The sequence below is a fragment of the Labeo rohita genome, chromosome 9 (assembly GCF_022985175.1).
Source record: "Labeo rohita strain BAU-BD-2019 chromosome 9, IGBB_LRoh.1.0, whole genome shotgun sequence".
NCBI classification, from domain to species: domain Eukaryota; kingdom Metazoa; phylum Chordata; class Actinopteri; order Cypriniformes; family Cyprinidae; genus Labeo; species Labeo rohita.
The window spans coordinates 20,611,215-20,631,536 of record NC_066877.1 but is presented as its reverse complement, the minus strand read 5'-3'; the positions used below and the strand labels follow the sequence as shown (position 1 = coordinate 20,631,536).

Below are 20,322 nucleotides of genomic sequence, written 5' to 3'. Positions count from 1 at the left end.
CTATGACTGAGAGCTGCTGTATTGGTGGTACAGTGATGCCATGGTGAGGATTTGATAATCATATCTTTTAGAAGATGCAGTTGATGATTGTCAACCTAGAAATGGAGTCAAGTAATCTTCCACTGCAATTATTTTTTCCCCTTCTTTTGCCATCTTCGTTTCTCTTTCTGGATGATGAAATGTTTCCCCTTCTATATGAAGAGGTTATTTCATTTCATCTTTCCTGTAAATGAGTTTCTTGTGCTTATAAAAAGGAACCACAGACACAGTGTGAAAGTAACACATACATAAAACAACGCCTTATGTAACCCGCTGCGCAAAGTACTGCAGACTCAGTGGGTTCCGAATATGGACCAGCTTTTCGGAAGTTCAGATTCGCCTATGGAGAATAAGGAGCTCAACAACAACAATGAATCAGTCAGACACGGCAAGATCTTCAATTCAGTGTTATTTACCAGGTACCAAATTAAAGTACTGAGGAAAAAACAATAAGTAAAAGAATGAGTAGTCTTCTCAACCAAAGGGAAAAAATTATTATTATTTTTTTTTTGTGCAAGTTGGTTAGACTAACTCTTTCCCTTTTTTCCGTCTTTACAGATTTCAAAGACTTCAAAAGAAAAAAATGGAATCTCAAATGGGAATTTCAAACACCCTTCAGCACAACCTTCAAATCAGTTAATGAAGTTAACTTTTGTTTGCTTCTCTTTTGAGGTTTCACTAACCTGTTTCACTCTGAAGGGAGGTCAAATAAAATAAAATGTGGATTGTATCCCCTTTTTTTCCACACTGTATATAAAAAAAAAAAAAAAAAAAAAAAAAACGAAACCTGTATCAATAATTCAGTGTAATCAATTTCATTGAAAGCTTGATTCCTGAATAATATAAAACTCAACCCTTATTTGACACCCTTTTTGGAATTTGAGGAATATGTTTTTCTTCCTTGTATCACATTTGAAAAAAAATAGGAACCAACAAAAAAAAACAAACAACAAAAACAATTACACAATCAACTTAGAAAGAAAATACAATTAGAAAGAAAACCCAAATAAACTTGACCAAACCCAAACGTGGATTCAAAGCTCAATTTTCAAGAGTCTTGTGATTCAGTACTCGAGGTCTATTCACAACCTTGTGAATGCGGCTGAATTCAGTTAACGACAATGAAATTGTTCGTTAGTCTCTTCTATTAGATCTTTCCAAACCGGAGTAGTAAAATGCGCTGTTTATACTGCTAGTTCACTTTCCTACCGTCCAGGTCGACAACAGAAATGTCAGTGTCACTCAGTACCACGTGATGAGAACTCCTTGCAGCTCGCCAGTCACTCAATCCCTCTGGGAACAGGAGAGTTTGGACAAAATCCGGGAAACCGGAAACTCCATTCCATGAAGTATGGATCTCCACACAGCGTCAACTCCAAGCTTGCAGCACACACTCGACAGGCAACGATGAACCCGAATCAGAAATAAAACAAAGGAGAGAAGGAAAAAAAAGAACGGAAAAATAAACCTGGCCTTGAATAACAAGGTCACAAAAAAGTCATTAATATCATTTTCAGAGCATTCACGCATCACATTTAACAAAATTTACAAAATGACGATCTCATTTTACAAATGAACCCATAAGCATAAATGTATGACATGTGGTCTTGCAAAACACATTCATGATTCATACATGAACTCAAATATAGTATAATTTTTTTCACATTTCACTTATATGCATCTTTCACACAGAATAACACCTGAAATAACATTGCTAACTCACCAAGATTGCCTAAATGGGGATAGTGAAATTTCTTTGGGGGTTTAATCTGCCTTACAGAGCGTCTTACACCCTCACCCTCACATCGTGGATTTTCATCCTCTGGCATACCTTCACTTGAACCATCTTCAGGTATCATGTCAGGTGTACGACTGTTCCCCTCATCCTGAACAACCCTTAGTTCTTCAACTGGATTTGCAACTACATTCTCCAATGTCTCAGGAGACCCGTTAACAACCTCAGGGGTATCACAACCAACCTCCCCAGAGACTATTACAGTGTCGTCAGTGTCTCCACATTCTGCAAGATCAACCTCTACATTCTCTGAATCCACTCCGTCCCTTCCAGGTAAGTTCTCACTCATTTCATCACATATTTGTTCACATGCCTCACGGACTTCATGTTGTTTGTCTTCCAGAAGATCAACATTTGGTCGGCTAATACCTGCTGCCTCAAGCTCAACTGGATCTGCAACTGGGGAACACTCCAAATGACAGGAAGAACGTTCAGGTGGGATGTAACGAGAAATCACCTCTACTGGTCCTCTAGGTACAAAACAGCGAGGAGATTTACTTTCTGAGTCTTCGTCATCATCTAAACGTTCTATTTTGTCAGCTTTTTGTGCACTAGAGTGAGGTTTTGTTTGACACTTTGGACGCACACCAGGTAAGGTAGTCTCTTCCAACTCAACACCAGGTAAAAACCCACAAGGTAAAAGCAGGTCTCGGTGAAGAGTGCGGACGGGACCATCCTTCCCCTCAGGACAAACGGTATACACTGGAACATTCTGTGCTTTCTTTAACACAGTGTACACATCTGATTCCCACTTATCCGACAGTTTTTGTTTCCCCCTCAATCGAACATTTCTTACTAACACCCTATCACCCACTTCCAAAACAGAAGCCAGCACATTTGTGTCAAATCTCTTTTTGTTCCGTTCGGCCACTTTCCTACTATTCTCCAAAGCTAACTTGTAGCTTTCTTCCAGTCTACTCTTTAGGGAGGTCACATACTTTGAGTGAGAATGGCACGGTTCATCATTCAATAGACCGAAAGCAATATCCAGTGGCAACCGGGGCTGCCTGCCAAACATCAGCTCATATGGAGAATAGCCTGTGACATCGTTTCTGGTACAATTGTACGCGTACATCAGCGGCTTGACATACTCCTTCCAGTGAGCTTTCTGTTTGTTTTCTAGGGTACCCAGCATCTACAATAAAGTTCTGTTAAATCGCTCTACTGGGTTTCCCCTAGGGTGGTAGGGCGTCGTTCTAACATTACGAATACCAGGAATCTTACACAATTCCCGGATGGTGTTGGACTCGAAATCTTGATCACTGTGTAGCTTCTCTGGGAAACCGTAATGCACTAAAAATTGGTCCCAGAGACACCTAGCAACCGTTTGAGCCTTCTGATTTCGAGTGGGAATTGCGAATGCGTATTTTGTAAAATGGTCTGTAATGACCAGGATGTCTTTTGTGTTGCTGCTGTCAGGTTCTACTGACAAGAAGTCCATACAGACTAGCTCCAGTGGTCTGCTAGTCTGTATATTTACCAATGGAGCAGCCTTCTGGACTGTGGACTTCCTCCTGACACAGCGCTCACAAGTTCGGATTTTTCTTTCTACAGCATTGGCCATTCGTGGCCAATAAAACCGAGAACGAAGAAGATCTAGAGTCCTCTCTATGCCTAAGTGGCCCATATCATCGTGCAAACAAGTAAGCACCATATCTCTGAGACTTTTGGGCAACGCTAACTGTCTCTGTACCTTCCTTGATCCGTACGCTTACGATACAATAGCCTATTTATCATCTCAAACTTGTTCCATTCCTTAAGTCACAAAACAATGTTCAGTGGCCTACCTTTCACATTAGGCGGCTTCTCACTGGAGTCTAGATAGCCAATGACTTCATTCATCTCAGGGTCTTCCCTCTGTTTACACCTCAAGTCATCTTCAGACAACCTAGGGACAGAAGGTAGACCATGATCACACTCATCCATGAACGCCTGAGGTAACGCATCTGCAGTCATACCCAAGGACTCGACCAAGGCAAGAGGTAAGGGCCGATCAATATGATGCCTCTCAGAGATGGCTTTTACCACTTCTGGAAGAATAACCTGTTGATCCTGTTCGGCCTCCAAGTGATTTAATGTGAACTGCTTAATGCGCTCCCGTTCCTTCTGAAACTTAAGGTCATCTATAAGTTGCCCGTTGGGACGTCGCGACAACCCATCTGCATCCTGATTCTGGGCACCTGCTCGGTACTGAATCTTAAAGTTGAAGGTGGACAGACTGGACAGCCACCGATAGCTTGTGGCATCGAGTTTCACTGAAGTTAGGATGTACGTTAAGGGATTACTGTCGGTCACGACTGTAAATTTGCTCCCGTACAAGTAATCGCTAAACTTAACTGTCACCACCCACTTCAGCGCTAAAAATTCCAACTTATGAGCTGGATACTTAGCCTCGCTACAGGTCAAACCATGACTGGCATATGCAATGACCCTCAGCTGTCCCCCCTGCTCCTGATACAAGGCCGCACCAAGCCCGGTGGTGCTTGCATCAGTATGTAACAAGTAGGGCAGCCTTGGGTCAGCATAACCCAGAACTGGAGCGGTAGTCAGTTTGTCAACAATAGTCTCAAATGCCTGTTGACATTCAGCGGTCCATCTATCCCCTATCGGCTCCTTTGGGTTAAAGTAAGGCCAATTTACCACCTTACATTTACTCTTCCTCCTAACTGGAGAGTACCCAATTGTAAGGTCATTTAAGGGTCTAACGATTTTTGAGAAGTCCTGCACAAACCGCCGATAATATCCAGCGAACCCAAGAAAGGACTTCAGCTCTCTAAGGTTCTGCGGCCTTGGCCAGGCTTTCACAGCCTCTATTTTACTTGGGTCAGTACTCACACCATACTCAGACACAACGTGACCCAGATAACCTACGGATGTCTGAAAGAATTTACACTTCTCAGGAGAAAGTTTTAAACCATACTCTCTCAACCGATTTAACACCTGCAACAGACGACGCTCGTGCTCCTCAAGGGTTTCGGAGAACACAATGAGGTCATCGATGAAGACCAGAACCTCACTCCGGTTCAGGCTCCCCATACAACGCTCCATGAGCCGCTGAAATGTGCTTGGGGCGTTTGTCACCCCCTGCGGCATCCTATTAAACTCCCAAAACCCAAGAGGGCACACAAATGCCGTCTTCGCCTTATCCTGTTCGTCCATTTCGATTTGATAATATCCCGATTTCAGGTCGAGAACGGAGAACCATTTGGAGCCTATAAGTACTGAAAATGCCTCCTCAAGGTTTGGAAGTGCATAGGCATCCTTAATGGTTTGTGCGTTCAATTTCCGGAAATCGATACATAACCGAACGGAGTTGTCTTTTTTTCTCACCACAACAATGGGTGAGGCAAAAGGAGACTCGGACTCCCTAATTATTCCCGGCATTGAGCAACTCCTGCAGGTGCTTCCTGACTGCACTAACATCGTGAGGATGAACTGGTCTGGGTCTGTGTTTAAAAGGGGTTTCGTTGCTTAGTTTAATGCGATGTTTCACCTTGTCTGTATGGCCATAGTCCATATCATGCAAGGAAAAGACATCAGGTATCTCATTTAGTAGGGCGGATATGCGATTCTTCCACTCTGACGGCAAAGGCGAGTCACCATAATCAATGTTTATCTGTGGCTTTGTCGATTCTGCCAGGACTTGCGATGTGTTACCCCTCTGAGGGACTTCCATAACCTGTTGAACAGAGTACATCTCAGCTAGCACTGTTTTAGGAGAGATTAAAATGTCAGTATGTGTTTTATTCTTTAACAGCACAGGCACATGGAAGAACCATTTGTTGGGCAGGGTGTGCAGACCACTGGCAACAATTAGACCACTGGGTAAGTTGGACAGTTCAGAACACCCAATGAGAGCTACATTCTCTGGAAAGCAGCTAGTCAGGTAAACAACTCCATCAACCACTACTGTACCACCCGCAGGCACCGTTTCAGCACTGTCACTGCCCAGAGTCACACGTCCCAAAGTCTCTACATACCTTTGCTTGTGCCTGGCACTCAGAATCTTCAGCACAGCACTATAACCACTGAAAGCTGGGTTAGGCTCAACATCACCCTCAACATGAATGTCATACAGAGTGTCAAGGGAGTTTGTTCCGATTAATATCTGCTGCACTACTACCAGGTCCTACCACTAAGGCCAAGGTGTCAATTTCGGCTTCTACACCCAAAAATTCCTTAGGGAAGGTTAAAGTTAGCTCCACGTAGCCTAAATAGGGAACAGACTGGCCGTTGGCCCCTTCTACTTCTAACAGAGCATTCAACGGCTTCACTGGATAATTTGCCAGGTGGACCTTGTGGAAAGATGAAGGAATTGTGGTCACTTGGGACCCAGTATCCAACAAACAATTTACGTTCATCCCCTCAATGCACACCTGAGCAGTGCATTTTGTTCCAATTAAACCTTTTGGCACCCTCCCTTTCAAAGCACCTTTTGAATAGCATTCAAAAGTTTTCGAGTTTTGTTTAGGGCACTCAGACTCAGAGACGGCTTGGAGTTTCCCTGCTGCGATTTCACCTGGGTTTGCAAATCCCATTGGGCTTGCTTCTCCCTCAACAAACTGCATTTTCTAGCCACTTTAGAGGGGTCTGGATCATTTTCACAGTGGACAGCTATGTGGCCGTCCTCGCCACAGCGAAAACAATACCCGGGACGAGGTCGAGATGCCCCCACCCAATTCATTGGAGACTGCGTGAATTCCTTTGACTTAACCTGCCTGAACCGCAAGTTTTCAAGATTTCCACAAGACCCAATCCGTTTTTGCGTCGGGCTTTTCTGCGCTTTCATTATGACCATTTGAGCTTTTAACTCAGCTACCTGTCTCTTTAACTCTGCAAATTCAGATGTATTTGAGTCGGAGTGTGGCAATTTCTTAGGCACGACTGACTCCATAGCCTGTATGTGCGTTCTCAACTCATTCACTTCTGCTTTTAAGGTGGCAATTTCTTAGGCACGACTGACTCCATAGCCTGTATGTGCGTTCTCAACTCATTCACTTCTGCTTTTAAGGTGGGAAGTTCTTCAGCTTCCTTACGATCAGCCTGCCCCCTCTTAGAAACTGAAACTTTCAGGGGAGCCAACCGCGTGTGAATGCCTGTCATCACTTTTTCTGATGGATTCACTGCAGCAGTGGCTCCACCCTCCCCTGCAACAAGAGTAGACAGCTGATGTGCAGTAGCTTTTGGCTTAACAAGGTGGGAACACAATTTGTTAGTTTCTAAATGGCTACGCATACGCTCTTCTTTGGAAGCCTGCTTATCTTTCTCAGCCCTAACAGATACTACTAACTCAGCAAACGAAGGTGGGTTTGTCTTTCTTTCTTCAAGGCGCAAATTTGCGAGCAATCAATTATCCCAACACCCTCTACAAAATTGCTTTAGCAAGCTATGGTCATGCTCAGCTTTAGAAATGCCTCCCCTTCGCACTGTCACACTCAGCATGACTTGCAGCCGATGCAAGTAGCTTGAGGGTTTCTCCCCCTGTTTTGCAATAGGGTCATAAATCATGCCAATGATTCATCGCCGTCCTCAACTGATCCGTAAACGGACTCAAGCAGCTCCAAATATACTGCTGGATATGCCTGAGGTCCGATATGCTTTACAACATCAGCTGCAGGCGGTAAAAGACTATCCAGGATTTTCCTGGTACGCGACTAGTCAGAAATAGATGGGTCGTCAAGCAAAAAGCTTGCCCTCCAAGTAATCAGGTTCATTAGGGGGTCTGGGAATTTTTCCTGAGAATGATCGCAGACATACAGGGATATTTGAGTTGATGCAGCATCAATAGTCCGCACAACATGCTCGACCACTACTCGCTGCACACTAGGGGGGCTTAACACATCTATGGACAAGGCAGCAGACGTAGGCACTGCCTTTGCCCCATCGGTCTTGGTCAGGTTTGGCTCCTTGCTCTTCTGAACAATCGGGAAGGACACTTGCGCTGAAGATGGAGGAGCAAGTGCCTCTCCGACTGCTAGCTGTGGCTGAGATAACTGAGGAGTTTGAGACTCGGCTTCAACGGGACTGCCACTAGACATGGGTGACGATTCAATAGACGAGCTAGCAGCATTAAGCTTCCTTAGCTCCTCTTGAATTACAAGCTGAAAAGGTTTTCCGCTAACTCTAGCAATGTCTTGCAATTCTTCCAAATAGTCTCTAGTAACTTCATCACCAGTTGGCTGTGTGTAAACGCTGCTCAGGGCACACACATTAAAAATCACGTCTGCACAAGAAGTACTAACGATTCGTAACGGCAACAAGGGTTGAAGTGTATCCATGGCTGAGCTATATTGGAACTCTATGACAGCCTGTCTGTGAAACTCAGAGGCTGGGCTATCAATGAGCAAGGTCGCTTTATGCTACCATGCCGCATCAGCCATGACTCAAGATCTTGATCGGATTCAGAGAATGTTATACCGCTCACTAAAATGGCATTGGGAACGCTTACTTTCTCTCGTCTCACAATGTCCATAATTCTCACTAGCTGCACTGTATACACTACTCACCCACTGAGATCACTGTTGTTGTTCGACACCCCAAATTCTCCTGGCTGGCTCGCCAAGTTTTCTCTGTAACCCGCAGCACAAAGTACTGCAGACACAATGGGTTCCGAATATGGACCAGCTTTTCGGAAGTTCAGATTCGCCTATGGAGAATAAGGAGCTCAACAACAACAATGAATCAGTCAGACACGGTAAGATCTTCAATTCAGTGTTATTTACCAGGTACCAAATTAAAGTACTGAGGAAAAAACAATAAGTAAAACACAATAAATAGTTTTATCAACCAAAGGGAATTTTTTTTTTAAAATTTTTTTAGTGCAAGTTGGTTAGACTAACTCTTTCCCTTTTTTCCGTCTTTACAGATTTCAAAGACTTCAAATGAAAATTCAGGAATCTCAAATGGGAATTTCAAACACCCTTCAGCACAACCTTCAAATCAGTTAATGAAGTTAACTTTTGTTTGCTTCTCTTTTGAGGTTTCACTAACCTGTTTCACTCTGAAGAGAGGTCAAATAAAATAAAATGTGGATTGTATCCCTTTTTTTTTTCCACACTGTATATAAAAAAAAAAAATAAAAAAAACCGAAACCTGTATCAATAATTCAGTGTAATCAATTTGAGTGAAAGCTTGATTCCTGAATAATATAAAACTCAACCCTTATTTGACACCCTTTTTGGAATTTAAGGAATATGTTTTTCTTCCTTATATCACATTTGAAAAAAAAAATAGGATCCAACAAAAAAAAAACAAACAAAAAAAAAACAACAAAAACAATTACACAATCAACTTAGAAAGATAATACAATTAGAAAGAAAACCCAAATAAACTTGACCAAACCCAAATGTGAATTCAAAGCTCAATTTTCAAGAGTCTTGTGATTCAGCACACAAGGTCCATTCACAACCTTGTGAATGCGGCTGAATTCAGTTAACGACAATGAAATTGTTCGTTAGTCTCTTCTATTAGATCTTTCCAAACCGGAGTAGTAAAATGCGCTGTTTATACTGCTAGTTCACTTTCCTACCGTCCAGGTCGGCAACAGAAATGTCAGTGTCACTCAGGATGTAATCGTCCTCTGCTTTTTTCTAGGATGCATTTTACCCCAGACAGCCAAGTGGGTGAACGAACGAAAATTCACAAGAGCAACAAGATTTGAAGCTCATGGCAGACGCCCAAGAGATTCGCGCTGTGATTGGCTAAACGTTAGTTCACTCAAATCTAATTAACAAATCAGAGAACACGGGCCGAAATATTGGCGCTAGGTCAAAAAAAGTGCGGGTGACAAAATCACCTGTTTCTAAAAGTGAGGGGGACGTGTCCCCCCCCCGGTTGCTACGCCCCTGCCTTTTTCCATTTAGGCTATTTTTAAGCTTCTGTTTTAAAATGGAATCCTAAAAAAAGATACAACATATCTTATGCACATAAATCTTCCATGGCACTAAATAGCTGGATTTCCAGATGTGGAAAGCATGAATATACATGCAAAATACAATCAGAGTCTGCCATTCCCGTTGGGTTAGAGTAAGTTTTACATCTGAAGTGGTTTTCAAACAGCAGTCAAAACTTATAGGAAGGGCCTCTTGACCCAGTCTCTTGGTTTTTAAATTACATGCTATTAAGCAATTTTCACATGCCCCCATTTTTACCTTTATAAAGGAAGACACAGCAGTTGAAGAGAGGGAACTTTTGTGAAATTGAGCCTTTTGCAAATAAGGACATTTTGAAACTGACGGGGAACAAGACTCTGAGGCTTTAGGGGAGGTTACAGGGTCAAATTTATCTGACATAGAGCCCAATAGGGATGAAGTGGATATGGGAAAGGACAAAGCTAAGGGGGATGTAGAAGATATAGAAGATCAGCGTGATGTAGTAGACTTAGAAGCAGGCAGAGCTTTAGAGGAAGTAGTAGATATAGGAAAGGGTGAATCTACAAAGGATGCAGAAAGTTGTGCTTTCGAAGAGGATGAAGCTTTAGAAATGAAGATAGACCTTTTGAGACTGCAGACAGTAAAGGTGAGAAGGCTCTAGATGAAGCTGTGGGACTTGCTGTTGACACTGAACAGGTGGAAACTTTGGGAAAGGAGGAGGTATCCTTTGGGATAGAGGGTCCAGAGGAGGTCCAAGTCTCTAGGGAGTGGGATGGGTCAGGAAAAGAAGAGGATTCTGTGGAAACTGGAGGCCCTGAGAAGGAGGAGTGTTCTGAAGAAATGAAGGCCATGGAGGCAACAGAGGAGATAAGAGATGTTCCACTTGTAGCTCTGGAAGTAGAGACAACAGAGGAAACGAGATCTTTAAGTCGACTTAGCAAAGGGATCAGCCGAGCAAGGTCAGATCTTCAGATCTTACAATCTGACTGAACAACAAACAGAAAAAAAGGAAAGAAAATAGAAAAATTCCCAAAATCCCAAAAGTGCCACATTATCAGGTGAACCATCTGACAAGCATGTTTTGTTCATCATCTTCTTCAGTAACATCTGGATTGCTGATTCCCAAGTCAAATCAACCAAATGACTTTGTAAAAGGTATAATAAATTTGTAAGTGCAGGTTACTTAGTGAAATTAGACAAAAATGAAACTTCTGTGACCTCTAGCTGTCTATATATATATATAATTTTATTATAATACAAAATTCATATTTTATTATACAAGTAATGTTTATTTGGTTATAGATGTTATTCCTAAGGCTAAAGTCCTATTATACCTTGAAAGAACAATAAACAAGCAGTTCTAAAGAAAACTAAAACATGTTCTGTCACATTGTTGGGGTTTCAATGGAACTTTTTCGGTTTCAATTTCATTGAAAACATAACGTAAGTTCCCCAAGCTGTTTTTCTCAAACTGAAACTATGCGTGCAGGTTAAGTAGCCTACCTGATAAGTCAGGACTATCAAATTTAGGGGGACATCTCATCAGCTCCTTAACTCACAGTCTAACACATTATTGTGATGTGGATGTTTTCCTTGTCAAACTACAATGACTGTTGAACATTTTTTTATTGGACTGCATTGTTTGTAAATAGACAACAGTAAATAGACAACAGTTGATCAAAGATGTGTTTAACTGGTGTGTATATATATATATATATATAGGAATCTACTGTTAACCTAAAATGTCTTAACTGTATGACTTTTGTTAATTATTCTGTTTTCACCGTGAAGATAGCGTTGCTGCTGACATGGAACAAACAAATAAATAAATACTGTGATGCAGCCACAGTCACACATTTTGCAGCCTCGATGCAAACAAGGCCATAGTCACGCATTTACAAAGGTGTCTACAGAGTGATATTCATGTGATCATTATGTTGTGATCTGATCATGTGAACTGTGTCACAATTGTGTCACAATCTTGTCACAATTGTGTATTGTTAAAAGTGGTATATAAATAATGGTAAATAATGGTGACTTGACTTGACTTGACTGTGTTTCTGTCCACAAGACTGTTATTAAGTCTTTTAGAGACGCAATTCAAATGATGATCGTCAACCTAGAAATGGAAAGAAAAAAGCCATGTTTATTTCGCTTTCAGATGATAAAATTCTCTCTTTCAATATGAAGCAAGAACACGGTTTCTTGCAAATGCACAACAACATGTTTATGCTTAGAAGTGAAAGTAACACATACATAAAACGAACACCTCACCTTTTTTCCATCTAGCAGATCTGTGTTGAAGCCTCTGTTTCAAACTAGAATCCTAAAATCATAGCAAAAAATGTATGTACATATGCCACTAAATAGCTGGATTTACAATGTAGAAAACATTGCTAAACATGCACAATACAAAAGTTCAGAGATCAAGTGCCATTCCAGTTGGGTTAGAGTTAAATGCCTAAACACCTCCAGTCTCTCAATTAAAGGGGTCATCGGATGCCCATTTTCCACAAGTTGATACGATTCTTTAGGGTGTTAATGAAAAGTCTTTGATTAAAAATTCTCAATGGTTTTGTAAAACAACACCCTTTTTACCTTGTCAAAATGAGCCCTGCAAAAATCATCTCATTCTAAGGGGTTGTTCCTTTAAATGCAAATGAGCTCTGCTCACCCCGCCCTTCTCTTCTCTCTGTGGAATGACAATCTTGTTTACTTTAGCTGCATTATCTGCGTTTAGCCGCTAAACTTGCTAACTACCATGTTACAAGGAAAGGCGATCGCAAAGATTCATTTAAAAAACGCTTATACACACTTCTGCTGTAAGTGAAGCTGGATCATGAATGATTTGTGTGAACATAGACGGAACATAGATCAGGAGGTGCATTCCCTTCGCAAACAAATGTAATCCACTGCATCTTCAGTGGCTCAGATGTCGGGAGCAAATGAAGACCACTATGTTCATTATTACATCCAGCAACACAACACCTCAATCGCTCGATCAGAGATATTCTTGTCTAACTTACATCCCTGCTTCCGCATCGAAACAAGAAGGGAAAGTTACTGGACTGTTACAGCTGATCTGAGGTAAGAGCTCATGTCAATCAACTATCATGGGAGCAGCCTCTGTCGGTGTGACGCCACACCGACAGGCATCTGAGAACGGTTGATTTGAAAAAGGGGATATTATTTTTGCAGATTAATTAAAAACCACTGCATGGATTTTTATCATTATAGGGTAGATGTGTACATACACTGCCAACACACATTAATGTTCAAACAACATGAAAAAGTGAAGTTTGCATCCGATGACCCCTTTAAAATAGTCCATTGATTTCTAAGTTATGTGATTGAAATGGTCAAAAAAAAAAAAATTCTGCCACTTCATTTTTTGACCATGATAAAGGTTCTAAGAATATTTTAAGTATAATAATACTTTATATTTTCCATGTTTCAGATATATAAATGTGCCTTATCATATTACATCAGCATAATACATAAGCAAACAAATAATCAAACCTCATGTGAAAATATGATCTCAGTATGATACCTTTTCTTTTAGTAGCGTCTTCATAATGAAGTCCATGATAGGAAGCATGTTGATCAGCTGTCCTTTCTTCCACTGTCTGTAGAGATCCTCTACTCTAGCGCATTCTTCTAGACACACTGAAGACTAAAAAAAAAGGGAGAAATGAACTGAGCTTTTATATAGGGCAGACAGGGTACAGTTGATACAGGGGTACATTTGAAACACTTTACATAACTTGCGTGCACAGCAAGTCTGATCTCTGATATTTGCTTCGCACATGCGTATTAGTGCCCTTTCTGGTCGTGGGAAATTTGAAGTACATGCACTTCCCCAGTCCGAAGATATCGACGAAAGTTTTTTTTCTAAGGTAAGTTTTTCACTTCACCATGTCTCTTCCACATTGAATAGCTTCTCATCAACATGACTGTTAAAGTTAACTTACATTTTTGTAAACCTTAATCTGTGCTCTATAAACTGACATATTGCATGACTTTGCGTCATGCAAGGTCATCACAAAAATCTAGAGAAATGTTTGTGGTAGTCAGTTGGGTACAGTTGAGACAATTATTATTGCTGTTTGCAATTGTTTAATGTTTTTACTGTTTTACTGTTTACTGTACTCAACTTTTCAACTGTTACTATTAAAATGATGAACTGAAATGAAATATTGTATCGCTGTTTGCCATACTGTACAAATGAACTACTTTTAACTAAACAAATAATCAAATAAAATACTGAATGAATTCTCATTTTTAAAGGTATTTAAAATGAATGCATTTTAAATGAATTTGCTAGGCAGCTTAACAGCATTATGGTTATCTCAACTGTACTCGGGTATCATTCCAACTGTACATGACATGGGTACAGTTGGAACAAAAAGTTTTTGTGTTTATGAGCTAATTGTGGCAAATATGACCTACTTATGGATGTTAATAATTATTAATATTTTAGTGGACAAGTAAAGGAAAAAAGTGTACCAACTGTACCCGGTCTACCCTACAAGAGCTTAAAATGACTGTGCATACATTATAATTAAGTAATGAAGCTATCATCATCACTGACCTTTGGAAGTGACTGCAAAATATGAATAAGCCAATGAAAATCTTTTTGAGCTTCTCTCAGTTTCTGAACTTGATTTTCTGTGATGTTTAGACCTTCCAGACTCCTCCTGAATCTCTCAACATTGGAAAACTGGTGAGATACCAAGATTTAAACATTAACTACCTCTTAACGACACAGTATTTGCAATGCTTTTTCTGTATTATGCATGTCATATATCCCAAATTCAGCAGAGATGACTGATTAATTAGTGTTTTGAAGGCATTAGGTTTGAATGCATGTTTGCTCAAGGTTTAGATAGATTTCTGTAGGCTTTCTTGATGCAAGTATTTATGCAGTTCACCCGAAACTTCCATAGACTGGCATCAACAGCATAATAATACCTATAAATATCATAAACCATAAGCTGTTTATCAACAGTACTTATGACAAATCAAAATTATGTTGACTAATTATGTTTCCTTAACATTGTCCATCACTTGCTGAGAAAAAAAAAAAAACTCTTATCTACTTTGTTGCAACATATGCCAATCATAAATTCAAATGGATTTAAAATGAAAAGATGTGTTGTTTCTTCAAAGGAATATTTCAACATAGAGTTCTTTAGAAGCCAATCTTTGTGGGAGTCATGCAAGACTCAACAGAATGTGTTGCATTTCCTAATAAAGTTACAGGCTGCGGGCAACTGATGACCTGATGACCAAAGCTAATTTTACACACATTTGACACTTCCAGTATTAAATTTGAACCCTAGCTACAAACAGATTTTGAGTCCTTGTTACCTTGCCATGGTTATCCTTGTATGCTGACTTTAAACACTTCAGTTCTTCAGACCATCTGATAATAAAAACTTCACATTCTTTCACACTTAAGTCATCCACCATGTTGTAAGCTTGGGATTGTCCCAAAACCTGAAATAGAGGATATTAAGTGACTCTTAGTCTAGACTAGAACAATCATGATCATGATCTCTTACTTGCTCCTAATTTAGGCGTGTTAAGACAGAGATGATTTTACATGAGAATAAAAATGCTTAGGGTTTCAGTTCACTCTCTTTTGTGACTGTTCAAAATTAGCTCTTTGTTTCAGATGTCTAAAAAAAAGCATAACAGTTATAATGTGTAATCTACCTTTGTTGTGACTCTATACAACTCCGTTGCCAGGTCTCTTATAATGTGTTTGGAAGTATCCAAGGTGATGTTTTGTTTCTGTGTGGACAATGATAGAAATTATGAAGTGACAAGCCTTCTCATGTATAACTGTTCTTCAAGACAAAGCATAGTGAATTTGTAAAGTAATTTAGAAAATGAATGCAAGTATACCTGTAGACATTTCTCAATTGTTCTTAAAGTCTTTATCATGTTCACCTATTTAAAAAAAATTGAAAGTGACAGTGTGATGGGGATATTCAATAATAGCATGAAAAGCATCTCATATAAAAGTATACTTGTTCGAAAGGATTGAATAAAACCCATGGTTGCGACGTCTTCACCTCCCTTTTTTTGAAAGTATTTCTGAGTGAAAAAATTATTAGGCTGTGTTTGAAATTGCCCACCATCCACACTCCAAGTACTCCTTGCTACAGACTGTAGCACGGTGACGTTACGCATTTTGACGTCATGCACATTTAAGGGTGCATGTGGGTGTTTGTAATAGTTTTTAATAGGTGCTTTTAAATCGGCCTCTTAATTTTACTCGATTTGCTTCAGACTTCATCAGAATAATGTGAAAATACGACCGATGAGAATTAAATGCGGTTGCCATGGCAACGCGTCAAACTTTAACATTTGTTTCCTGTGTTTTTGGGGCACTTAATATGAGTAGATTTTCATGAATCTCAGCACACACATCAGTAATAATGATAGTTAGACACTGGCAAAGGCTCGTAAATGGGCGTGGAGGAGGCGCTCTATAGCGCCAACTTTTGCCAAAAGGGAGGGGGTTAGTTTAAGCTACAGACACCAAACTTGGTATGCATATTGTTCTCTTTTTTTTTTTTTTTAAATGTATATTGTTCTCATCAAGCCAGACAGCTTTCTAATTTACACGCATTAGCTGCGACCAACAGGAAGTCTGCTATTTTTATTTGAATGTTTTTTTTTTTTTTTTTTTTTTTTTTTTTTTTTTTTTGAAAAATCAAAAATCAAAAATAAATGAAATAAATAAATTCGTACTTCTCCAAGCAGGAACAAGTAGTTTACACCAAACCTTTTCAACATGATGCTAACATACTGAAGATGTTAAATTGTTAGCGGATTTTGGATATTTTGAATGCTGCTGACATGGTGATTTATGAAAGTAGTGCATTAGCATTATCCTAACTCTTCAAAACTTTTTACACATGAAGAACAAGTCACATAGGAAATGTGCTTAGTTTCAAAATTTTACAATGCTCAGACGCTCCAAAAACTTTAAAACTATTATACATCATAAGCTGACAGATGAAGACTGTAATACCAGGGATGACCACCAGAGGATAGGATAAGGATTCCTTTTAACTCTAATCCTATTCAGCTCATTCTCAGCGTATCAGAATGAAAAATAATACATAGAATCAGTTGATATTGTACTGTCAGAATACTTTTATACAACTATTGTATAAATGCTTAAAGATAATTAAAATCGTTTTTGAAAAATCATTAAATATTTTATATATCCCAACCTCTCTCACTAATAGGATAAGAAATCTTTTTTCTGAAAACAGTTTTCCTGATGCTACCAGTGTGGTGGTTTGCGGTGACGGCTCGGGCACAGATGGAAAAACAGAGGACAATGTGTGTGTTTATCAATAGATTATTATAATATCCGCATATGTGCAGTTTAAATACAGTTTACAAAATAATAGCTTCCCCATCTACAGTAGCCTAAGTTTTCGCTGCGTTCACTCCTTGTCACACCACAGCTGTTTCCTCCAGCGAAAACGAAACACATATAAACGCATACTTTATGAAACGGTCATGTTGCTATTTTCATTTGAAAATGTAACTTGTAATATAATGAATGAATGAATGAATGAATGAATATTTCTACAGTAAACTGCTGTGTGTGATCAGGAAGGCTTGTATTTGGCTTATTCAGTACTCAAATGTTATACCTACGTATACAACACAGTGGAATACTGCAATAAGTTTAATATAACACCCCTATTAGTTAAACATGTATTGGGGGCTGAGCCCCTTTAAAATGAAAATCCTAGAATCGCCCCTGTCTGTAAATATGAAGATATATATATATAATTAAAATAATTATATATATATATATATATATATATATATATATATATATATATATATATATATATATTTATTTATTTATTTTAATTATTAATTAAAATAAATTTTATTTAATTATTATACATGTATTTAATCATTATACATGGTTTTATTTAATTATTATACATGTATTTAAAATGAATAAATAAAGAAAGAAAGAAAGAAAGAAAGAAAGAATAAAATAAAAATAAAGACCCTTCCTTAAATGTTAAGCATACATTGAAATGTTCTTGATGTCATAAGGAAAGCCATTCCAAAGGGAAATGAAGTAGGCTATTCAGATATTTCAAATATAAAGAACGCATTTTTTTTAAACTTTAAATGACTATTTATTTACTCTTTTTATCCCTAAAAATGATCATAAAAATGTAACATTAATAATTGTATCAATAATTCATAGCAAAATACGTCATTAAATATTTAAAATATACTGTCTAAATGTTGTTTCTATATAAATGTGGACATTCAGTGTAAAGATATATCAGTGACTGCAAATGTTAAAGTTAGGTACTATTAATTACAAAAAAAAAAATAATAAAAAAATAAATAATAACAATATTATTACATAAAAATAAATAAATAAATAGTCTTACCGTTGTGGAAGATAACTTTGGTTTTACGAATGGCTCTGAAGTACAGTCATATTCATCTTTACCTTTAAAATAAGTCAGTCACATATTTTAGCATCTACATGTAGCCTAGGCTACTGCATAAGCAATTTAATCCAACTGCACAGCCACAAATTGTTTTACCGCTCAAAGGTGAATTCTGCAGGTTCTGAACAGATACTGACAAAATCTTCATACTGTTGCTCTTAGCTCTCAATCTTAATCTAGTGTCAAACAAGGAAGAACAAGGTTTAAAAACAAAAACCACTTCCCACTTCCATTTGTCACGTGATTTATTGTTCTGAAAAAAATGAGACGACTCCAGAGCCGGAATATCTCTGTAATAACAGCAAATGGAAAACACGGACATTAATGTGAGAACGTTTTATTAATTCATTCTTTTGGTAGTTTAATCGTTGCCATGTTTTAATAATTCGTTCGATTTTTAACTAATTTGCCAAGATATCTTGTTTTTACCCGCGGGAATACCCTGCAAGATGTAGATAGAGGATAATGCGATGTTGTCTGGTCCGGCATTCTTCTTAAAACATCGTCAACATGGCAGCCATAGCCATAGAATTTGATGAAGGATATGATTTTGCGTTTTTAACAAGGTTTAGCCTATGTGTCAGTATTGTAGGGAAAACGAAACAGTAGAGCATGTTTTTCTGCACTCTGAAAATGTTGGGTTATTTATTTATTTATTTTTTTAACCTAAATCTTGGGTTCAGCTTGTTGGGTCATTTTATTGGGTCATTTTAAAACTGTTAAGGTTACCCATTTCATATTTATGATGGAAATGGGAACCCCCTCACATACCCAGTGCGCACTCAGTGAACTAAATAGGGCTGCTTGGAGTGAGAATTTCCACAGTGGGTTGAGGTGGTTATTTGTATATATATATATATATATAATGTGTGAAAATACCTCAGATGAACAAACCTCAGATGAACATCTCATGACATACTGCACCGTGTCATTTATTTAGCAAAAATAAAGCCAAGATGGAAAAGCCATGTGTGACAAAGTTAGGACACCCTATGATTCAGTTGCTTGTAGATCCACTTACAGCAGCAATAACTTGAAGTAATCAATTTCTGTGTAACTTTTTAAGTCTCTCACATCATTCTGAAGAAATTTCGCTCTTCTTTACAATGTTGGTCCAGGTTATTGACATTTGTGGGCATTTGTTTATGCACATTTAATGTTATTGAATATTTATTGAATATTTATTGTATTGCATGTATGCAATATACTGGACTCAAACCTGAGAAAGTAGACCAGAATATTCCACTGCGTTTCTGGACACGCAATTTGCGTAGCTGCAATTCATAGGCTGGGATTATGCTAATTGTGAATGAGCGTGCATTAGCGCCCTATTTATGAATGATTGGAATTGATTAACATATACGTTTAACTATCAACTATTGGACGTTTACGAAGTGTTTGTGAATCTGGAGGAGAGTTTTCAGGAAGGTCTGTTTTATGCGCAAATTACTCAGAATTTACTCATATATTTACGCAAGTTTCATGAATGAGGCCCAATGACTGTGAGGTGTCCAGGTCCTGTGGCTACAAAACAAGCCCAAAATCATTACCCTCCACCAGCATGAATGACTTTTGCTGTGAGGTGTTTGTGCTGATATGCATTGTAGCCAAACATCTCCACTTTGGTCTCGTCTGTTTTAAAAGACACTGTTCTAGAAGTCGTATGGTTTGTTCAGATGCAACTTTGCAAACCTTAACTGTGTTGCAGTGGTTTTTTTTTTATATAGAAGAGGCTTTTTATCTGGCAACCCTTCCAAACATGCTGTAGCAAATTAGCTCAAAAATATTATATAATAACTAGTTACAATTATGAATATTTTGATCAGATCTCAGAATTATCTGTAGTAGAATCAATATTACAATTATTTGATCTGTTCATCCACCGAATAGACAGTATAATCATTTATCAATTCTAGGAAACATTATTTTTCTGGCCAAGAAAGAGTAACTTTCCTACTCAATCAGTACTAGCAGTAACTTGTAGTAAAATCAACATGTAGCATGTAACGAGATTCAACATTCAACATTCAGAGACTTCGAATTGTGAGCAGCACACATAAACAATCAATTGTGAATATATGGAATTTAATAAATGGAACTG

The 20,322-nt window shown here is 38.6% G+C and overlaps 2 protein-coding genes and 1 long non-coding RNA gene across 7 annotated transcripts in view; 1 reads left to right on the top strand and 2 right to left on the bottom strand.

Annotated features, from left to right (window-relative positions):
- Positions 1-831: 831 nt before the first annotated feature.
- LOC127171152 (uncharacterized) lies at positions 832-18,442 on the bottom strand. 5 transcript variants are annotated; one of them, XR_007828470.1, is made up of 11 exons: positions 18,318-18,442; positions 18,159-18,220; positions 15,616-15,660; positions 15,424-15,501; positions 15,076-15,204; positions 14,297-14,425; positions 13,256-13,378; positions 11,980-12,031; positions 10,328-10,596; positions 3,622-3,722; positions 832-1,432 (listed from the first exon to the last, which is right to left on the bottom strand). XR_007828470.1 is itself a non-coding variant. In XM_051119616.1 (9 exons), exons 1-9 carry the CDS (start codon positions 18,367-18,369, stop codon positions 10,466-10,468), a joined length of 801 nt encoding a protein of 266 aa, XP_050975573.1. In that variant the 5' UTR covers positions 18,370-18,442; the 3' UTR covers positions 10,075-10,465. The 5 variants fall into 5 exon arrangements, 3 of the variants coding, with proteins under 3 accessions (XP_050975572.1, XP_050975573.1, XP_050975575.1); XR_007828469.1 differs by having other exon boundaries at positions 832-3,722; XM_051119616.1 differs by lacking the exons at positions 832-1,432; positions 3,622-3,722 and having other exon boundaries at positions 10,075-10,596.
- On the top strand, positions 6,765-8,811 carry LOC127171154 (uncharacterized). The gene is made up of 3 exons (XR_007828472.1): positions 6,765-7,137; positions 8,417-8,528; positions 8,700-8,811. It is a non-coding gene; the product is annotated as an uncharacterized LOC127171154 (long non-coding RNA).
- The window catches only part of LOC127170848 (uncharacterized), a 61,049-nt gene continuing 59,106 nt past the window's right edge, over positions 18,380-20,322 (bottom strand). The window contains exon 9 of the mRNA XM_051119127.1: positions 18,380-18,397. Coding sequence (XP_050975084.1) covers positions 18,380-18,397 — 18 coding nt within the window. The remainder of the gene's footprint in view (positions 18,398-20,322) is intronic.

Excerpts from the sequence above, each read along its gene's own strand:
- LOC127171152 (XM_051119615.1), bottom strand. The coding sequence starts at position 2,969 with ATGCTGGGTACCCTAGAAAACAAACAGAAAGCTCACTGGAAGGAGTAT.